A 21,357-nucleotide genomic window follows, 5' to 3' on the forward strand; every position below is an offset into this window, starting at 1 on the left:
TCGTTTCTGGGGCAGACACAGCCCAAAAGTATTTCTAATTATCCACCTGTTATGAATGGGGGATGATTAACACCATAAACACAATGAACAGGAAGGAAGAATCGATTGTGTTCATGTGAGGAACACAGAAACCAGTCTGCCACAGCACAGGGTGATTGAGTCCCTGCAGATCCACCCACACCATCAGATCCCTGATTTCCTTGGAGTCCCTGTGCCCCTCATCCCCAGGGATGTTCTTTGGGATGCATATCCTGGGTAATAAATCAGAAATCAAATTCCAGATGTGCAGATTTATCATCCACGGCAGCAGAAACAGCACAACCCTTCCACACACCTCACCTCAGCTATCAAACAACAGAGGGGCTCGCAAAATGAGGGTTTTTCTCTGCAAGAAACACACAAATCAATCCGGAGGAGAAAAGCCCAGCTTGTGCAGGACCCAGCTTGGAGACAAAGGCAGGAGGAAGGTGCTGAGTGAGCCTTTGTGCTTTGTGCTGGCCGTGGCCCGGCCCCATTGGCAGCTGCCTGCACAAATGAGGGGAAAGTGGGTCACAGTCACCAGGACAACAGCAGCACACACTGACCCAGATACTGAACCTCATCCTGCTCCTGGCACAGCCCTCAGGGTTCACACGGGACCAGGGGTTCCAGCTGGGGAAACACAGCATAGAAACCAGCTCCAAAATGTTGTTTTTCTGTTGGTGGCAGCAAGAGCAGCCTCTCCCTCCTCTCTGTTTCACAGTGGTGGCACTTGGTGCTGGTGGCAGCTTCCTGGGATGGCTTTTTGGGATCCTGACACTGCAGGAGGGCTGAGCCACAATTCCAGTGGTTCTGTGCCAACACCACAGGGTGTCAGGCTGGGTTCTGACCCTGGCAGTGTTGGTTTAGTGCACTGCATTGTTTATTTTATCTTTTTATTTTCTTCCCTAATAAAGAACTGTTATTCCTGCTCCCACATTTTTGCCTGAGAGCCCCTTAATTTCAAATTGATAGGAATTTGGAAGGAGGGGGTGTGGTGGTGTTTGCAGGGGTGGTGTTTGCAGGGGTGGTGTTTACAGGGGTCCCAGAACGAGGGAAGAGATGAGACTCTTAACTCCATGGTTCAGAAGGCTGATTTATTCTTTTATTATATATATTCTATTAAAAGGAAATGATCTATTAAAACTATACTAAAGAACAGAAGGATTTCATCAGAAGGCTAGAAAAGGAATGATAATAAAATCCTGTGACTGCTCACAGCTTTGACACAGGTGGCTGTCACTGAACATCAAGTAAAAACAATTTCACATGCTGGGTAAACAATTCTCTAAATCACATTCCAAAGCAGCAAAACCTGGAGAAGCTGAAGCTTCCCAGCTTTGCAGGAGAAAAGATCCTAACTAAAGGATTTTTCAGCAAATATGCCTGTGACAAGGGGGTTTACATTTCCCATTTCAGGGGAGGCTCCTGCCTTCCTTAGCAGAAACCTGACTTTCCAAGCCAAGGCAGCGACCCAGAGGGATTCAGTCCCTCAGGAGTGCCCTGGGATGCCCTTGCAAGGTCACAGAGCTCCACAGGGAGCAGCAGGCAGTGCAGCCCAGGGTCCCTTGGAGCTCTGTCAGCAGCAACTTGAGCTGAGCTATTCTGAGGCAGCAGGAGCTGAGTGTTCATGGTTAACTGACATCCAGCAACCAGGAGTGCCAAAAGAACACCCAAATCCTGACTAACTGACAGGCACCAGCTTTTCCCAGCACCCACTTACAGCTGGATTCACCTCCCAGGTGCTGGTGCTGGCAGGGGCTGAGAACTCTGCTCTGGCAGAAAACCAAACTCACAGGAGTTTATTTGTCTGCAGCTGGTTGTGCTCGTGGCACAAACCAGGGAAGAGGATGAGACTTCTCCAGTTAATAATAATAATAATAGAAAACAGAAATTGGGCCAGCTCAGGAGAATCCTGGAGGAAAAAAGAAAAAAAAAGCTGATTTTCTTTCACCTGACAACACAAGGATATCTCTGAGCTACTCCTTTCCACAGGTGGAATAAAGGATTTTACTCTGTCCTATCAGGCTCTTCCCTGCACAGCTATGAGTGCTTCATAACCTGGAGGCTGCCTTTGGCTCCCACCACCCTTCCAGCATCACTCCTGTAAAAATCTGTATTTATTATCTCTATTCTTAAACGCTGAAAACTCTAAAACATCTCCACTTCACCCTGTATTTACCAGCACCACAATCTAATGCCATTTTCAGCCCACATCTCTCCTGAAAGGCCTTTGCAGTGTCTGCTTCTCCAAAGATGATAAATACTTGTAAGCTGGGTCAACGAATCAATCCATCACAGTCTGGGATGTGGAAAGCAGTAACTGTGAAAGAAAATGTCTGTATTAATTTAATCCTTCCTGTATGAAGGGAAATGGGTCACAGGGCAGCAGTTTGTACAAGTATCAGAGCAGGGGATGGAATATCAAATGCAGAGGCAGTGTGTGAGCATCCTGCCTGGAAGCTGCAAACAGCTGGAATATCCCAGCAAAACAGAGAAAAACAGTCTGGCTTCAAATACCAGCAGCAAGTTTAAAGGCAAAGCAAGAAAAGCTTCTGCACTTCTCTATGATGCAAATCATGGGTGATGCTTTAAGGAAAAACAAACCACACGGCTTATTTTATCCCCCTCTCCTCTTTGCTCTTCATATCACTCGGTTTTACTGAGTTCAAATTGCCTGTTGACAGGGACCGCTGGTGGAAGTGGCACATTTTAAGCTCATATTTATCCTGATTTATCCTGCTACCCCAGAGCAACCCTTGAGCTCAGGGCACACCAGTGAAGGGCTCCCCCAGCTCCCTCAAACCCGCCCCTGGCTCTCCCAACCCCTCATGACCCTTCCAACCCCGGCTCCTGCACACCCCTCGCTCTTCCAGGCCCTGGGGCTCCCTCAACCCTCGTTCCTCAAGCTCCCCTCAGGCCTCACCAGCCCTCCCGGCCTTCCCCAGGCACCCCTAGGCTCCTCCAGGCCCGTCTGAACCCCTCCAACACCCCCCGGCTCCCTCAGCCCCACACCACCAGACGCGGCTCCTCCAGCCCAGCAGTTCCAGTTCACAGCCGGCGGCTCCTGCAGCCCCCTCAGTCCCGCCGCAGCCCCCTCAGTCCCGCCGCAGCCCCCTCAGTCCCGCCGCAGCCCCCTCAGTCCCGCCGCAGCCCCCGGGGCTCCTCCGCGGGCGCTGTTCCCCCTCAGTCCCGCCGCAGCCCCCGGGGCTCCTCCGCGGGCTCTGTTCCCCCTCAGCCCCGCCGCGGTACCGCCGCTCCCTCAGGCGCTCCCTGAGGCGCCGCTCCCGCCCCAGCGCTCGAACGGCCGGAAGCCGCACTGGGGGCGTGGCCTGTCACTAACAAGGGCGTGGCCTGATGGACAGGGGCGTGGCAACACAGTGCGGTCGCTAAGGAGGCGTGGTTTATCACAGGGCGTGGCCAATCAGAGGCCGGAGCCCCGGGGGGGCGTGGCCTGGGCCGTGCGCGCTGACGCAGCGGCCGCGCGCGCCGCCGGGGCCGCGCTCGCCCGCCCGAATCCAACATGGCGGCGGGGGGCGGCGGCGGCGGCCGCGGGGCTGGCGGGGGCAGCGCCCCGCGCTGGGGCAGCGGCGGTGGCGGCCGGGCCGCGCCGCACGAGAAGCTGCCGGTGCACGTGAGTGCGGGGGCCGCCCCAGCGGCCGCCATCGCCCCTTCCCTACCCTCCCCGCCCCCGCGAATGGCCGCTCCGAGCCCCCCCGGGACGGCCCCGCCCGCCCCCGCCGTGACCTGCCCTGTCCCGGCCGCGGTGCCGAACTCGTCCCCTCGGGCTTGTCCCTCACCCGCCGGTATCGGGGGGTGTCCTGGGGGCTTGTCCTCATCGCGCCGGGGGCTTCCCCTCCCTCCTCCGCTGCTTCCATGGGGTCCCCTGGGGCCGCATCCTTTCCCCCCGGTACCGTATCCTGTTCCCCCGGTACCGTGAGGGCTCCCCGGGCCTGTTCCCCCCTCCCCTGGGCCGTGCCGCTCTCCTCGTCCCTGCTGTTCTCTCTGGTACCGCGGTCATCCTCCCCAGGGACCTGTTCCCGGCTCCCGGTACCGTGCTCCCGTCCGTGCCTTGACACCCCCGAGCCCGGGCAGCCACCGGGGCCTGCCGGCCTCGGGCCCCTCACCGGTACCGAGTGCCCTTCCCGGTGCTGCGGGGCTCCCCCGGGGCCGGTTCCCCTGCCTGGGCTCACCGTGTTCTCCCCCACAGGTGGAGGATGCCCTTTCCTACCTGGACCAGGTGAAGATTCGCTTTGGCAGTGACCCCGCCACCTACAACGGCTTCCTGGAGATCATGAAGGAGTTCAAGAGCCAGAGGTAAAGCCAAGGTCCTGCCCCCCTGGGTGCTCTGGGGAGCTCCTCAGCCTTTCACAGAACCTCAGAATATCCTGAGCTGGGAGGGACCCTCAGGGATCAAATCCAGCCACCCCAAGAACCCCACCCTGAGCAGCCCTGGGAGCTCCTGGAGCTGTGGCAGCCTTGGCACCATTCCCTGGGGAGCCTGGGCAGTGCCCAGCAGCCTCGGGGGGCAGAACCTTGCCCTGAGCTCCATGCCAAGGCCTGGCCCAGCTCCAGCTCTTCCCCCAGGTTTCAGCCTTTGTGGGGTCTGTGCAGACTCCCCCAGCTTTCACCCCATCATTCCCCCTCTGCACAGTCCCTGCCCTGTCCCACAGTGGTGCAGTCCTGTGAAGCTGGAGTATTTCTCCCCATCCCATAATTTTCCAGAGGTGCAATCCACAGGAGAAAGCAAATCTGCTTTTGCTTTCCACTCTGAAACACAGATCTGGGAAATAGGTGAGGTAGCCTGAGCAGAACCTGTGACCTGCCAGCCCTGGAGGTGCTGTCTGTCTGTCTGTCCTGCCCCTTTGCCAACCTGCACACTCCTCCCTCCTCTCCATGGATAACATTCCCAGGGTGAAGCTGCAGTGCTCATTCTCTCTAATTGGGCTAATTTTTTTTAAAAAGAATTGCATCCTTAAGTTACCAGATACTTTGCATTTCTCTTGGCATTTTCTGGGCTTAACTTGTGTTTCTGATTTGGATAAAAAAGTAACAAACCCCTCTCAATTTTAGCATTGACACACCTGGAGTGATCCGACGAGTTTCTCAGCTTTTCCATGAGCATCCTGACCTCATTGTAGGATTCAATGCATTTCTCCCTCTGGGCTACAGGATAGAAATTCCAAAGAATGGGAAATTAAGTATACAGTCACCTTTGAATAGTCAGGTAGGTTCCAGAGCTCTTATTCCCTAAATAAACTCTTCTGTGTGTCACTGGACATGTCTGCACAGTTCAGGCTGTGCAGATTTATGTGTAGTGCACGTTGCTAATGGTTTTAGATGGTTTTCAAACCTGTGACAATGAGTGTAATATAAATTTAAATGTTTATTCAAAGAATCACAGAGTGCTTTAGGTTGGAAGGGACCTTAAAGATTACCTAGATCCAACCCCTGATTTATTCTCAAACCAGGTAGTTTGACTTACACAGGAATGATGATTCTGCATGGAAACACCACTGCAACACCAAATATTTCAGCCATGTTTGGAAAGTGAAATTCAACAACATCAAGCCAATTACTGAAATTGTAATTGGCTTGACATTGTTAAATTGGTTCCCAATACGGGTTGTGGGTAGTGGCAAATTTCAAAGGGTGATCCTGGAAGAATTGCACTTCCAGTCTTCCACTGAGAAACCAGGAAACTTGTTTAGGAAACAGGAAAAAGAACTGTGAAATCATTGAATTGTTTACCTTGGGAAAGGCCTTTAAGATGATGGATCTTTAAGATCCCCCTCAGGTTCTGTTGGTGTGAAACACTTGCTGGGATACAGATGGGTGTTACCCCTGCTTGGTTTTTGTTGTTATTGTGTGGTTGTGGAGCTGAAATGGAGCCATAAACTGAATTCTGCTGATAAACTTGTGGTTTAACTCCATTTAGCAGAAGGAACTACCTTTTAAATCCCAGCTCCCTCAGATCTCTGTGTTATTTAGGAATTAAGACCTGTAAGGGGGTTATGTTTAATATGCCCCTTAAAACTGGCAGCTCCTCTGCAATAACCAGTGGCAGCAGAACCTGCACTGGTGTTTGGTGCAGCCTCTCAAGTCATAATAAGGCTGTGACAGCCACAAATCAGGTGGTTCCTACAGCAGGGAGAACTTCAGGCATTATTTTAACAGGTGGAGTTAATAAACCAGGTAGGGAAATTGATTGGTGACTGAAATACTTTTTCTTCCTTCTTCACGTGACCGTATTTTTTTAGCTGGAGACCTTGCCAGCCCTGCTGCTGGTTTGTTGTTGAGCTGATCCCTGATCTTTTTCCAACCCATCTCATGTGTCCTGTGCCCCTAGGTGCCCCCAGAGCCTGTTCCCAGTGCACTCCCTGGCAGTGGGCTGGTCTTGCACTACTCCCAGGAGAATTCCCACAACCACAGCGACTGCTCCGAGGAGTTCCGGCAGCAGCTTCCCTACAAAGAGGATAAATCCCAAATTCCCTTGGAATCTGATTCTGTGGAGTTCAATAATGCCATCAGTTACGTGAATAAGATCAAAACACGTTTCCTTGACCATCCAGAGATTTACAGATCCTTTCTAGAAATTCTTCACACTTACCAGGTAAAAAGTCTCCTGTGGTAGAGGCGCTGGGTTGGCACTGGAGCTGTTGGAATTGTGGTTGTCAAATTTAATCTCTGCCTGTTGAACAGAGTTAAAGTTCCCAAGCACTTGTCTTCATAAATATTCACAGGAAATGACAAAAAATGTGAAAACTGTGGGGTGTAGAGAGGTTGTAGCCAGACTTGTCTTTACTCACCTCCAGCTGATTTTGTGATCCTGTGTGCGAAGAGGCCCTGTAAGAGCCTGGGGCTGCCTCAGAGTCCTTTCAAGTTCTGTGGCATTCATGTTTTTGGCTCAGGGTGAGTTTTCTGGCAGAGTGCAGGATCTTTTGACCCTGTTGAACATCTGTGTGTATCTTTTCAGAAGGAGCAGCTGAACACCAAGGGCCGACCCTTCCGGGGCATGTCAGAGGAGGAAGTGTTCACTGAAGTGGCCAATCTGTTCCGGGGACAGGAGGATCTGCTCTCAGAGTTTGGACAGTTCCTCCCAGAGGCAAAAAGGTCTTTGGTATGTGCTGAGAGCAGGGCAGGATATTGAATGCTCTTGTCTGCATGTAGAATATGCAAAACATGGAAAATCATACAGCCAGTAATGAACCTTGCTCCTCTTCATTGTTTGGATTTTCTCAGAACAGGTGACTTAACCACATGCTCTGTGTCCTGTTAGGATTCTTTGTTTGAGAGGAGAATGTTGAAATCATTATTTATTTACTTCAGTTCACAGGAAATGGACCATGTGAAGTGAACAGTGTCCAGAAAACCGAGCATGAGAAGAATCTGGAGCACAGCAAGAAGCGATCCAGGCCGCTGCTGCTGCGTCCTGTTTCTGGCCCAGCAAAGGTATCTTCCAGCAAGTAAAAACTCATAAAAACCTTCATTACTTGTGCTTAGTAATTGCTGAGAGATAAAGGTGTAATGAGTAGTGTCTTTGATGTATGTAGGTGTATGAGACAGAAAATTTTGAGTTATTTTAATTGCTGTAGAAAAAGGGAATTTTTAATGCTTGCTTAAATGTGTGTGGTAACATGTTTGATACTAAATATCACAAGCTTCTGTGCTAAGTATTGGCCCTGGAAGGGGACAATTTATTGCTTCAATGCAGAATCTCAAGTGATTCTCTTTTTTTGTTGTTTTTTCTTAGCTGGGAGACATTTGACAGAGATTGCTGTGAGGACGTGACACAGCAATGCCAGATCACTGCTGGGGAAATACAGGGTCTCAGCCTTTGCAGGGAACTGTTCTGTGTCAACAGAGTGGAATTTGATGGCATTTGAGTCACAACATTTTAAATATAACTGCTTGTTCTTTTAACAGAAGAAAATGAAGCTGCGAGGTACCAAAGATCTGTCAGTTGCAACAGTGGGGAAATATGGGACACTGCAAGAGTTTTCCTTCTTTGACAAGGTCAGCATTTGTCCTTTTCTCACTTTCTCTGGACTTACCTTCAGCTTTTTATATGGTTGTTAGTTTGTTGGTTTTCTGTACAATTTATGTGTCAACACTTAAGACATTCCCTGACTTTTCAGGTATAGAAAAACCAACAAAAATTCAAATAAGTGGGTTTGGAAGATGAATAGACTGATAATGAATAATTTTCTCAATGCAAGTGGCATTCAGGTGCTGTGATCATCTCTCCAAACTGCTGCAGGTGCGCAGGGTGCTCAAGAGTCAGGAGGTCTATGAGAATTTTCTCCGTTGCATTGCTCTCTTCAACCAGGAGTTGGTCTCTGGCTCTGAGTTGCTCCAGCTTGTTACACCCTTTTTAGGGTAAGTTACTAAATTGCCTCTCTGCCCTCTGGTACTTTGTAGGTCCTACTCTGTTATTTTTTGGGCACATTGTCAACTTCTGGAAAAAAGTTTTGGATTTAACTTCGAAGTATCTCCTGGATAGCAGGCAAGAAAATGAAGTTTAATCCAAAATGAGGAGTAATAAAATCTGAACCTTTAAATTTATCTATACAGCTCTTAATGAGTATTGTGAGGAAGATATTTTCCTCTGTCTGTTCACACTCCCCATTTAATATCTCAAAGTGTAATAAAGGTATAAACATGAAATCTGAGAGCAGCTGGGAAGGATAAACAGGTCCAGCTCTGCTGGGAGCCTCCTGAGCTGTTTGGCTTGCAGCAGGAGAGGGAGAATCAAATGGCAAGGATCAGTTTCTCCTCAGGCACTTAAGGGGGGGAGTGTTTGTGTGGTGAAGGGAAATAATTTTCCTACCTTAAGTAAAAACAAACCAAACCCTAGAGCAATTCAGAGAGAATGATAACAGAGGTGAGATGTTGGTGAAAGATTTCTCCCTGCACTGCTGAGTTTGTTGAGATATTTCTGCCTCCCTTTTATGACACGCATTAACCACCCTAAAACTGTCACACTGAAATAACAAAATCCTTGTGTTTTTTGAAGGAAATTCCCAGAACTCTTTGCACAGTTCAAGTCCTTCCTTGGGGTGAAAGAGCTTTCCTTTGCTTCTCCTCTGAGCGACCGCTCTGGGGACGGAATGAGCCGGGAAATCGATTACGCCTCCTGCAAACGCATCGGATCCAGTTACAGGGCTCTCCCAAAAACCTACCAGCAGCCAAAGTGCAGTGGGAGAACAGCCATTTGCAAGGAGGTACTCTGGGATCAGGCTCTTCAATCCCTGAACACACATAAAAATCAGAGTGGGGCGGTTTGTGCCACAGCTGCTGCATGTGGAGTCCCCTTTTCAGTGCTAATTCAATTTATTCAGCCAATTTATTGAAATAATGCCCACATTTCACTGATTTTATCTAAACCTTTCTCAAATCACATTTCTAATACCTTTTGAGTCTGTGTGCAGACAGAAATTTATTCCTGTAGACAGAAAAGAATATTGGTATATTGGTAATATCCTGGTATTAATTTTCTTGCAGTGGGCCAGTATGGCCTTTGGGAAGAGTTTTTCTCTGGAAGAGCCCCATGAGGCAGTGCCTGAGGTGCCATTCCTGCTGTTGTGGGGAGCTCTGTCTCCTGTATTTACAGCTGCTGATCACTGCAGAGTGATCTCTGTTTGTGAAGTGATAGTGAAAGTGTTGAGTTTTCTGAACAGGGCCCTGCAGTTCCACACAGACCTCAAATATGGGGAGCAGTGACCTGGGAATTAGGCCTGGCACGTCCTACAGAACCTCAGGAAAGAATTGTGCAAAATACAAGAGACAAAACCCCATGAGACCAGCTCTGGGCTCACAAGGCCCTGCTCAATGTCATGTCTGCACTGTTGCAGGTGTTAAATGATACCTGGGTTTCATTTCCATCCTGGTCTGAGGACTCCACTTTTGTCAGCTCCAAGAAGACTCCATATGAGGAGCAGCTGCACCGCTGCGAGGACGAGCGCTTTGAGGTACCTGTGCTGCTCTGCTCCCTCTCTGCTCCCTCAGAAAGCAAAACCTCTGGATTTTGCTGATTTAATGAGTGGCCTGAAAGTTCTGATTGGGTGAAATTCCTGAAAGTTCTGCTGGGTGTTTGTTGGTTTGAGATGGAGTTTGATATGCTGTGCTTGGAATCTTATAGTTCTTCCTAGACTTGAAAGTTCTGTTGGTGTTTGTTGGTTTGAGATGGAGTTTGATGTGCTCTGCTTGGGGTCTAATACTTGTTCCTAGGCATGAATCCAGTTCTAAATTGCATGTGACCTTTGGGAGAGCTGGCAGAGGTTTGGTTTCCAGTAAAAACCTTCCTGCTGCTTCCTGGCTCCACCCTGTGGGGCTGCAACACCTTCCACAAACCTGGGCGGCTGCTGCTGCTGCTGCTCTCCGTGTTCCTGCTCTGCCTGTTCTGACCCTGATTTTTGGCAACTCTCAACAGCTGGATGTTGTCCTGGAGACCAATTTAGCCACAATCCGTGTGCTGGAGAGTGTGCAGAAGAAACTGTCCCGCCTGAGCCAGGAGGACCAGGAGAAATTTCGCCTGGATGATTGTTTGGGAGGAACGTCAGAAGTGATCCAGCGCCGGGCCATCTACCGCATCTACGGCGACAAAGCACCAGAGATCATCGAGAGTCTGAAGAAAAACCCAGTTACTGCTGTCCCTGTGGTTCTCAAGAGGTAATTCCCATTGTGTTGTGTTCTTTAAGAAGTTGGAAAAGGATTTTTAAAGCATTTTTAAACAGTAAAATGTGAGGGTGTAGCCTCAGGCTGTGCTGCTGGAAGTTCTGGTTGGAAGTCAGGGGTAATTTCTTCACAGAAAGGGTTGTTATAGATGGGAAGGGGGTGCACAGGGAGGTGGTGGAGTCTTCATCCTTGGAGCTGTTCAAAAACCAACTGGACATGGCACATGGTGGTCTGGTCTTATTGATAAAGCAGTGATTGATCAAAGGTTGGACTTGATGATCTCAGAGGTCTTTTCCAACCTGAGTGGTTTTGTGATTCTCTAGGTGTTGTTTTAACTCATCATCACTGGTGCTGCTTTTTCAAATTTATTTATTGCTTCCAGGAATCAATTCCAGTTTTCCATTGAAAACTTCTTGCTGCACCACAGTTGGCTACATTAAAATGTTCTGGGTGTGTTTCTGTGCCTGTCTGTCTGAACTGATGTAGACTGTTCATTTATGCAGATTGAAAGCAAAAGAGGAAGAATGGAGGGAGGCCCAGCAGGGCTTCAACAAGATTTGGAGGGAGCAGTATGAGAAGGCCTATTTGAAATCCCTGGATCACCAGGCTGTCAACTTCAAGCAGAATGACACCAAAGCTCTGCGCTCCAAGAGCTTGCTGAATGAAATTGAGAGTGTCTATGACGAGGTGGGTGTGACAGGGAGGGAGCCCTCCTCCCTTCCCTGCCTTACTGGTGTCAGCCAGGTGTGTCCACAGCACCTGGGACCGTGTGGAACTGGTTGGAAATTGGGTCAAAAGCAGCTGTCCCTAGCACAGTGTTACACTGGGTTACTCCTCCTGGCAGGAATTGGAAGGATCTTTATCTGTTTGTCTCTTGATTACAGCATCAGGAGCAGCATTCAGAGGGGAGGAGTTCATCCACAAATGAGCCTCATCTTATCTTCATCTATGAAGACAAGCAGATTTTGGAAGATGCAGCATCTCTTATCAGCTATTATGTGAAAAGGCAGCCCACCATCCAAAAGGAGGATCAGGCAACCATCAGGCAGATTGTGCATCACTTCATACCTGAGCTGTTCTTCTCTCAGCCACCTGAACACAACATTTCTGAGGAATCAACAGATGAGGACAGAGAAAACCACCAGGGCCAGAACCTGGATACTCCTGAGCTGCGGAAAAAACACGTGCCTGGGCCTCCAAGCAGTCCTTTGGAGACCAAAGCCACCTTCTGTGATGTGACAGCTGCTGAGTCCCACAACACCCTGGATGATGTTTACAGCCTCTTCTTTGTCAATAATAATTGGTATTTCTTCCTACGCCTTCACCAGACTCTGTGCTCCAGGCTCCTCAAGATTTATCGCCAGGCCCAGAAGCAGCTTCTGGAATACAGGACTGAGAAAGAGAGAGAGAAGCTCCTCTGTGAAGGGAGGAAAGAAAAAACCAATGATCCAGCCATGGAGCTAAGACTCAAACAACCAAGTAAGAATAATGCAGGGCTTAGTTCATTCATAATGCTCTGGGTGCCAGTGCTCCATTGTGTTTGTCTGAGTCACCAGGGCCAGCAGGCAGCTCTGGGAGGGGGGTTGGAGGTGCAATCCTCTGCTGTGCTGGTGAGTTGTGGGCACAGCTCCTTCAGCAGGGCACTCAGGGTGTCCCAGGCTGCTGCACAGAGACTTCCTGAACGCTGTGCTCAGCTGCTCCCAGGTACCTCACTGTAGGAATCTGTTACTTTGATTTACAATGTAAACAGCCCCACAAAGAAATAGTTATTGCCCAGGGCACTCCTGGGAGGGCATGAGAAAAACTGTCCCAGCCTGTCAGGGCAGCTGGCAGGGATCTGCCTGTCTGTAATGTCACTCTCCTGTCTGTAACGTCACTCTCCTGCCTGTAACGTCACTCTCCTGTCTGTAACGTCACTCTCCTGCCTGTAACGTCACTCTCCTGCCTGTAACGTCACTCTCCTGTCTGTAACGTCACTCTCCTGCCTGTAACGTCACTCTCCTGCCTGTAACGTCACTCTCCTGCCTGTAACGTCACTCTCCTGCCTGTAACGTCACTCTCCTGCCTGTAACGTCACTCTCCTGCCTGTAACGTCACTCTCCTGTCTGTAACGTCACTCTCCTGCCTGTAACGTCACTCTCCTGCCTGTAACGTCACTCTCCTGTCTCTCATATCTCTCCCTGCTCTGGGTTTTGTGGTTCTTGAGCAGTGCTGCTGTGGTGGTGCTCTCAGGGGTCCCAGGATGAGGGAAGAGATGAGAATCTTGGCTCCATGGTTCAGAAGGCTGATTTTTTATTTTATGATATATATTATATTAAAGGTATGCTAAAAGAATAGAAGAAAGGATTTCATCAGAAGGCTAGCAAGGAATAGAAAGAAATGGAATGATAATAAAATCTTGTGACTGACCAGAGAGTCTGAGACAGCTGGGCTGTGATTGGCCATTAATTAAAAACAACCACATGAGACCAATCACAGATGCACCTTTTGCATTCCACAGCAGCAGATAACCATTGTTTACATTTATTTTCTGAGGCCTCTCAGCTTCTCAGGAGCTAAAGATCCTAGCAAAAGGATTTTTCATAAAATGTGTCTGTGACATGCTGCCTCTTGCACTGCTTGACTTCACTCTGCCTGTTGTGTGTGTGACATGAACTCCCTTTCCCCATGCCAGGTGAGGTGGAGCTGGAGGAGTACTACCCAGCCTTCCTGGACATGGTGAGGAGCCTCCTGGATGGGAACATTGACCCCACTCAGTACGAGGACACCCTGAGGGAGATGTTCACCATCCACGCCTACATCGGCTTCACCATGGACAAACTGGTGCAGAACATCGTGCGCCAGGTGAGCCTGGGCTGGGCTGGGCTGGGCTGCTCTGCTCTGCTCTGCTCTGCTCTGCTCATCTCCCCTCACTCACTGGCAGCCTTCTCCCAGTGCCCTGCAGAGCAACGGGCACTGAGCTCAGAGCAAATCCAGAGAAAACTTAAATCTGACAGGGAAATGCCCCAGCAGAAGTTTAGTGAGGGAATTTGGCTTCCATACAAAAACCATCTTAGGGGGTTTATTCTTTCTGGTCTTTCCCAATTTTTTTTTTTTTTGTTCCAGTCTTTTCAAAATCCTGCCATGCTCAAAATGCATCCATCGTTCTGATTTTTTAAGATTTTCTAATGTTTACATTCTTGTAACAAGCTTTCTCACACGCTTTCTGTAAATAATTACTGGTTTGCATTCTTTTATAGAAGAAGAAAAATTTGATAGACTCTTAGTTTGTCCAGTGTCATTGGAGAGGAGGCACTTTCACCCTCCAATCCACTGTCACCTTTGGAAAACTATAAATGTTAAAATCAGAAAATAAACTTCCCTTTTCTTCACCTTGAGAGCAGTGGTTAATGTTTTGTGTCCTATAGTAACATACATGTAAGGCAACACAAAAAATGTCAGGTCCTTCTTACTCAAGTCTGTCTCCCAGCTGTGTTTTATAGTTCAGGCACATTAGCCCCTCACTCTCCTCCCTTCCTTTCATTGCAAAGTCATGAAAAAGAGAGTGAAATGTGGGAAGTCTCTGGAGTTTGCTGCTTCAGCTGAGTGTGATGCCATGCTGAATTTTACCCTCCTTTCATGACACACTGGAGTTACCTCTTGGCCCAGGCTTGCTGACTGAATTCCCCCTTTTTTTAATGGAAGCTTCACCATCTAGTGAGCGATGACATCTGCTTGAAGGTGGTTGAGCTCTACCTGAACGAGAGGAAGCGAGGAGCTGCTGGGGGGAATTTGTCATCGCGCTGTGTGCGGGCAGCAAAGGAGACCAGCTACCAGTGGAAGGCTGAACGGTGCATGGCAGATGAGAACTGCTTCAAGGTGAGGCCTTGCTGCCAGGGAATGTCACAGAATCACTGAAAAACTTCAGGAAATCTCTCAGGTGACATTTCAAAGTTGGGTTTGGAAGCTTCAAGGTGAGAGAGTGAGCAATATGGAGAGAAGGTACCAAAATCAGAGCCCAGGCAGTGAGGGGACATTGTGGCTCACTGAGAAGCCCTGCTGCTTCTCTCCTAGCTTCTATTTGCTGTCCAAATGGCTTGTGAATATGCAGCATTTTATTGTGAACCCCTATGGCAAATATTTTCTGTAACTTTATCCCAGGTCATGTTTCTCCAGAGGAAAGGACAGGTGATCATGACCATAGAGCTGCTGGATACAGAAGAAACCCAGACAGAAGATCCTGTGGAGGTCCAGGTAACACCACAGTGACCATGGAGTCTGGGTAGCACAGAGCAGATGTCTAAGAATGAGGAAAACTCATTTCCCTGCTTTATTGTTCCAAACTGTGAGGCTTTGCCAGGAGGACAAGTTGGCCTGGAGGGTGGGCTGTGGTCACTGACAGAAATGGTGCTTTAGCAAAAGAGGATCAACCTAAATCAGCCTCAGAATGATCAGCTTGGAAATAAACAGGTTCTTTGCAGTGATGTTTGTCCTGATGGAGTGAAATCTCACTGGAACTTGTCTCCCTTGTGTAGCACCTGGCAAACTACATGGAGCAGTACGTTGGGGTGGAAGGAGCTCCCAACAACCAGAACGATGGCTTCCTCCTGAAACCGGTCTTTCTGCAAAGGTGAGCTGCTCCCTGCCCTGAGCCACACCTGCTGCTGCCTCCTCCCTGCCCCTGTGCCAGGGCTTTGGCTGCTGTGCCACCGTGGTGTCGGGTCTGTCTGTCTGTCTGTCTGTGCCCCCACACGGGCAGGGTGGTTCTTGGGTGGACGCAATTCAAAGGACGAGTCTGGACTCTTCAGCTTTTCGGTCTTCAGGTTGTTTATTATTTCTTATCTACAAAATTTTCTGTCTGCCCAACAGAGGTCTGATCTGCAAGCAGTCACAGGCACTCTCTGACCACCCACGGGGCGGTCATGTCTTTTTATACTAAAATCTACGTACACAATATTTACCTTTATTTCCCAATGCTTTTCACCCATGTTAACAAGTGCACCTTCACCATAAACCAATCCCCAAGTGCCAACATCATCACAGGAGATGGAGGACAAGAAGAAGAAAGAAGAAGGACGAGACACGCCCTGATCCCTCCATCTTGTCTCCATAACCCCCCTGTACCAAAAACCTTAAAGTCTATATCTCACCCTCTAAATGTGTCTCTTTTACACCTTGTACTCTAAAGTGATTCTCTTGTCCTCAAACTCTTGTCACTTCTGTGGATGGATCAAAATCAAGCCACCAAACACTCTTGGCAACATTCCAGGATTTTTGAGACCCCCAAGGGTTCTCCTGGCATCTCTGGACATCGGGAACGATGTGCTGAGATCCCACACCGTGGGGGAATGCACTCACCTTTGAGGGGCTGCTCCAGGCCACTGAGCTGCATGGGAATGCTAAAGGAGAAATTTGTGACCACTGCACTGAGGTTTGTTCATGGAGCTGTGTTTGGAATGGAGCAGGATGGACTCTGGATGAGATTCTGGGTCTATTTTGTTCCCATTTCATTAAATATTTGTCAGAGGATACAGAGGAAGATCCCGGAGAGAGCCTGAAATACAAAACGTGCGAATACAAGTCCCATACTTGTGCTGTGAGCCCTGTCAGCTGAGGGGAGCACTTGAGCAGGTGTGACACATGTGTGACACATGCTTTGTCACCCTTGTTTTGCTCCAGGAACCTGAAGAAGTTTCGCAAGTGGCAGTGCAAGCAGGTGAGGGCCCTGCGCAGCGAGGTCAAGAGCTCCTGGAAGCGCCTGATCGGGGTGGAGAGCGCCTGCAACGTCGACTGCCGCTTCAAACTCAACACCCACAAGATGATGTTCATCATGAACTCTGAGGATTACATGTACAGGAGGGGAGCTCTCTGCAGAGCCAAGCAGGTACATCTCCCTTGTGCTCCCCATTCAGCCCAGGTGGTAGCAGAGGTTGGGGGTGGGAGGCAAAGTGTAGGTATCAATAATTCCGATTCCACGGTACCAATTGCAGGAATTGTGGCCGAGTTCTTGCAAGCTGCACCCAAAAGTTACTGCTCTGTGTTGGGTGTAACACAGAGGACAGCTGGTAAATGCTCTGTACTTTGGATTAGCTTAGCAGCCTTTTCTTTACATGCAAATTTTAAGTGGGAGTGGCAGCCATTAGGAAATAGGGGTGGTTAAACGGTCTGTGGTTTCCTGTTTCCGTTGGTGCCGTTCCCAAAGCATTGCACTCCTCCGGTAGAGCTGAGGGCTTTGGCTTTTCCCCCAGGAGCCTCTCAGTGATCTTTACTGCCCTGCTCCTCCCAGGTCCAGCCCGTGGTGCTGCTGAAGCACCACCAGCAGTTCGAGGAGTGGCACAACCGGTGGCTGGAGGAGAACGTGTCCATGGAGGCCATGGATGTGGTTCAAGACTGGCTCATGGGGGATGAGGATGAGGAGATGGTGCCCTGCAAAACCACCTGTGAGACAGTGAATGTCCATGGGGTGCCAGTGAACAGATACAGAGTGCAGTACAGCCGCCGTCCCGCTTCACCCTGAGCACCCAGAGCTCTGCTGGTGAAGCACATTGGCTATGAGAATAGTGGTGGGAATGCAATGTATGTATTAATGATATTTATCCAAGCAGCATTTTACTTTGGATTATCATGTATTTTCCATATGGCATAGACTTGTCTCCTTGCAGTGTAATCCTCCAGCCATCATGAAGAGACTTTGAAAAGCTTTTATGGGAAGGGGGCTCTTGGCATTGCCACACACTTTTTAGCAGTTTCCTGGCTTTAGGCCACTGCTGACCAGCTCAGTTGAGGGGGTGAACTACCACTAGTGGCTGCTTTGGAGAGGTGGAGCTGGGCTGGTGTTTGAGCAGATGCTGGCAGCTGCTTCCACTTCCAAGGGTTTGATATTCCCTATCTTCCTGACTTTGTGCTGTCTTGGAGCCTGCAGAACTCTTCACTGTACCCTGGCAGTGCCAGCAGGGCTGAGAGCCCCTGGCACAGGGGGGCTTCATTATCCCTGTGACCCAACAAGGCAACAAATGACTCTTGTTCCTGGTGCTCTGGTGAGAAAAATGCCAAAACTGACACGAGCATGGCCAGCACTCAAGGCTCTGACTCTCCTTCATCAACCAAGTGTTCAGGAGCATCAGCTGAGGGAAGACCCCTGAGCTGTGGTGCTGGGATGGGAGTGATGCTCAGCCAGAAATCCTCAGCTGCCAGCACTGCTCTGGGAGCTGAGGAGCTGCTGCAGACTCTGCCTTCTGGAATATCCACGGGGAGGAGCGTCCCTTGCGAGGTCTGGCCTGGTGTTTGGGTTCGTGTTTTGCATGTTTGGGGGGCAGCTCCAGTGCTGGGCGTTTCCCTGTGCGGGCCCTGCCCCCGGCGCTGCGGGGCTGCAGCGCCTCGGTGGCAGCGGCAGATGGAGCTCCCGGAGCACAGCTGGGAGCTGAGACCCGGCCCGCGGCCCCTCCTGTCCCTGCTGGGTCAGCACCGGCGCTGGGTTTGCAGGGACACACGGGAATCTGCGAGGAGCAGAGGGAGATGCGGCCACAACCGTCCTAGACGAGCATCCACACTGCTATTGAAGCTTTTTTTTGCCATGAAGCCTAACACAGCCTGCCCTGATCCCTGCAGAACACTACATCTGAGTTAATCTAGTGAGAAATCAAGGGAATTTACTGGTGTCTGTCCTGCAGCCCCACTGTGACTTCTTCACTCCTGTTTTTCAGGGGCCGAGGGCAAGCACACTGTCTGTGGAGTGTATTACAAAATTAACATTTTTGAGGCATACCCAGCCTCCTTTCAGCTTTGCTTCCAACTTTTCCCTGGCTTTTGGGGCAATAACCCCCCCCCCACCCCTGAAACTTTCTGTGGCTTTGATTTTTAGGTTATGATTTCTGCCAGACCTAAGGAGCAGCCTGTAGGATTTGTCCTGGGTTATTTCCACTGTACGACATCTGGTTTCGCAATTGTCTCACTTGACAGTAGAAAAATTGGCCTTTGGGGTATGTTTAATAGAAAACTGTCCCAAGTCTTTGTCTTTTTTGCAAAATAATCTGTGGGAGGGAAGGAGGGAGGCCACTCTCTGGCATTCGTGGCCACTTGCACAACCACTGCCAGCAGAGATTTTCAAGAGCCCGTGTTCTCCTGGGCTGGGTCTCTGCTAAACTTTGGTTCCTGAAATGATCTGAAGGTTCTTCTCCCGCCCTCCTTGCAGTGATAAGAGACCACGAGGCTCTGTAAGGGCTGGGGAGAGCAGGGGGACAAGGCCAGTGCCAAGCACAGTGTCCCCCTTTCCTTTCCAGCCAGCTCACCAAAACACACCTCAGTCCTGCTCTCCTCTCTGCTGTCTCCCAGTGGAGATGACAATTGTGCCAAATTTTATGGTTTTATGATACAGAAAACTGTTTACTAGAAAATAGGTGGCAACTTGTGGCTTAAAATGCATTTGATTCCAGGTGTCCCAAGGTGGGCAACACAACCTGGGCACCGTCCTGTTCCATCACCCATTCTAAGTGTACTTCAGGTATTTTTAAGCATCCTTATTTTGTAAACCTTAATTTATAATCTGAACTGATTAAGCAAGAGTTTTGCCCTTTCCAGTGCTATTGTCTCAAAGCTGAGAGTAGCAGAGGATGTGAAGGGAATATCAGGCAGGTTTGAGAGGGGCTTGTTCATGTCTGAGGGTTTCAGCTGTGTAACTGCACGACCTTGAGTCAAGAGTTTGTTCTTCCATTTGTTTGAAGGATCTTTGCTTTTGGGCTTGTAATTGCTTTGCCAGCTCCTTGAATGTAGTTTTTTTTATATTTATTTGCACATTCAAGTAAAATAAAATATTGATTTTAAAAGTCTGCAGCTCTCACTGTTTTACGTTTTTTTCCAGCTAATTTAAACTTTGTGACAAACACCCAGAATTGATTGGTTTTTACCTGAAATTGAAATTTAAATGGGAGAAAAATGCAGTGGAAAGGTTGAAGTTCCTGGATAGGCTGATGCAGCTGTGTGAGGGTGTGAGCAGTGCACTGCTGATGGAAAAGGGAAAATGCAGGAGCTGGGGCTGCACTCACCAAAGCCTCTCCTGCAGCAGGGAGCCCAGGGGGTGGCACAGTTGTTCCACCAGAGAGGTCTCAAAGCAAACATTGGAAAGGCTGGAGCTGGGCCAGGCCTTGGCATGGAGCTCAGGGCAAGGTTCTGCCCCCCGAGGCTGCTGGGCACTGCCCAGGCTCCCCAGGGAATGGTGCCAAGGCTGCCACAGCTCCAGGAGCCTTTGGACACAGAATTCACAGAATCACAGAATTCCAGAATCACTGGGTTGGAAGAGACCTCCAAGATCATCGAGTCCAACCCAGCCCCAACCCCTCAACTGAACCCTGGCACCCAGTGCCACATCCAGGCTTTGTTAAACACACCCAGGGATGGGGACTCCACCACCTCCCCGGGCAGCCATTCCAGAGCTTTATCACCCTTTCTGTAAAAAACCTTTTCCTGCTATCCAACCTGAATTTCCCTTGGCACAGTTGAGGCTGTGTGCTCTGGTTCTGTCAGTTCCTGGAGAAAGAGCCCAGCCCCAGCTGAGCACAGGCACCTTTCAGGAGCTGCAGAGAGTGATGGGGGCACCCCTGAGTCTCCTTTTCTCCAGGCTGAGCACCCCCAGCTCCCTCAGTTGTTCCTCACAGGGTTTGTGTTCCCAGCCCCTCACTGACAGAGCCCTCAGGGCTGCTCAGGGTGGGGTTTTTGGGGTGTCTGTGCAGGGACAGGGGCTGCACTGATCATCCCTGAGGTCCCTCCCAGCTCTGTGACCTTTTCAGCTTTTCCCTGCCCAGGCTCAGCTCTCACAAAGCTGAGGGCCAGGGGCTGGATTTGATCCTTGTAGGATCCTTCCAGCTCTGGAGTTGTGTCCTGCCAGGCAGTGACTTCTTGCAGCCTGGTTCCTGCCTAGCAGCACCTTTGAGGTGAGGCACAGCCCCAGGAATCCCTCACTGAACACAAGCAGGGCTCAGGAGAAGGGGCTGATCCCAGTTCCCAGCCCCACAAGCACATCTGCTACAGGTTAAGACAACACAAGTGCAAGCATGAAAATAACCCTCCACCCGACTTTCCCTCAGCCTCCCCAAATTCCTGGCTAATAACATGTTTAAGTGTGCTCCCTGTGAGCTCTGCAGGACACATGAATGAGTGGATTTTGCAAATGAAGCTGTAGTGATGTGACCCAGAGCTGATAGGAGTTTCCTTGACATCATCCCCAACACTTCCGTTGCCATAACAAAAGGCAGCTCTGCTCTCTGGGCTGCCCCCTGCTCACTCACAGGGAAACAAGCTCTTGTTCTCCCCAGAACAATCCTCTGTGCACAGAATAATTGGATTAAAATGGTGGTGGGGGGGTCTCAGAGGACACTGCCCACTTTGCACAAGTCTTCTCTTGGCCCTCTCACAAAGGGGACGGTCCCTGTGCTGCACAGCCAGATGTGACATGAGAGATCTTGGAGTGGAGTGGACAACAGCAAACAGCTTAAAAACATCCTCCAGGTTTGCAGGATGGGATAGGTACAAATGGTTTGCACAATTAGAGTTGCTAAAGGGAGTACCTGAGTTCAGCATTTAACATTCCAGGATGTTTTTTAATTGTTTCCTCATCACGGGGATGCACTGGGAGAGTTGAGGCTGTGAACCAGTGAGAGAGACTGGAACTGTATACAACCACAAATTGAG

General features: G+C 49.7%; 1 protein-coding gene across 1 annotated transcript; it reads left to right on the plus strand.

Moving 5' to 3' along the window:
- The first annotated feature begins 3,491 nt into the window (after nt 1–3,491).
- Nucleotides 3,492–19,499, plus strand: SIN3B (SIN3 transcription regulator family member B). Its single transcript, XM_054650017.2, has 19 exons — nt 3,492–3,652; nt 4,229–4,335; nt 5,092–5,245; nt 6,368–6,631; nt 6,995–7,138; nt 7,348–7,470; nt 7,945–8,034; nt 8,279–8,397; nt 9,035–9,242; nt 9,873–9,989; nt 10,451–10,689; nt 11,199–11,382; nt 11,580–12,174; nt 13,370–13,539; nt 14,380–14,553; nt 14,836–14,928; nt 15,210–15,304; nt 16,354–16,558; nt 16,961–19,499. Exons 1-19 carry the CDS (start codon nt 3,542–3,544, stop codon nt 17,189–17,191), a joined length of 3,423 nt encoding a protein of 1,140 aa, XP_054505992.2. The 5' UTR covers nt 3,492–3,541; the 3' UTR covers nt 17,192–19,499.
- Nucleotides 19,500–21,357: the final 1,858 nt, after the last annotated feature.

Source organism: Agelaius phoeniceus, chromosome 29, assembly GCF_051311805.1.
Source record: "Agelaius phoeniceus isolate bAgePho1 chromosome 29, bAgePho1.hap1, whole genome shotgun sequence".
Classification (NCBI taxonomy): Eukaryota; Metazoa; Chordata; class Aves; order Passeriformes; family Icteridae; genus Agelaius; species Agelaius phoeniceus.

Excerpts from the sequence above, each read along its gene's own strand:
- SIN3B (XM_054650017.2), top strand. The coding sequence starts at position 3,542 with ATGGCGGCGGGGGGCGGCGGCGGCGGCCGCGGGGCTGGCGGGGGCAGC. Across the intron at positions 7,471-7,944 it reads CTGTTTCTGGCCCAGCAAAG|AAGAAAATGAAGCTGCGAGG; the intron begins GTATCTTCCAGC and ends TTCTTTTAACAG. Across the intron at positions 13,540-14,379 it reads TGCAGAACATCGTGCGCCAG|CTTCACCATCTAGTGAGCGA; the intron begins GTGAGCCTGGGC and ends TTTTAATGGAAG.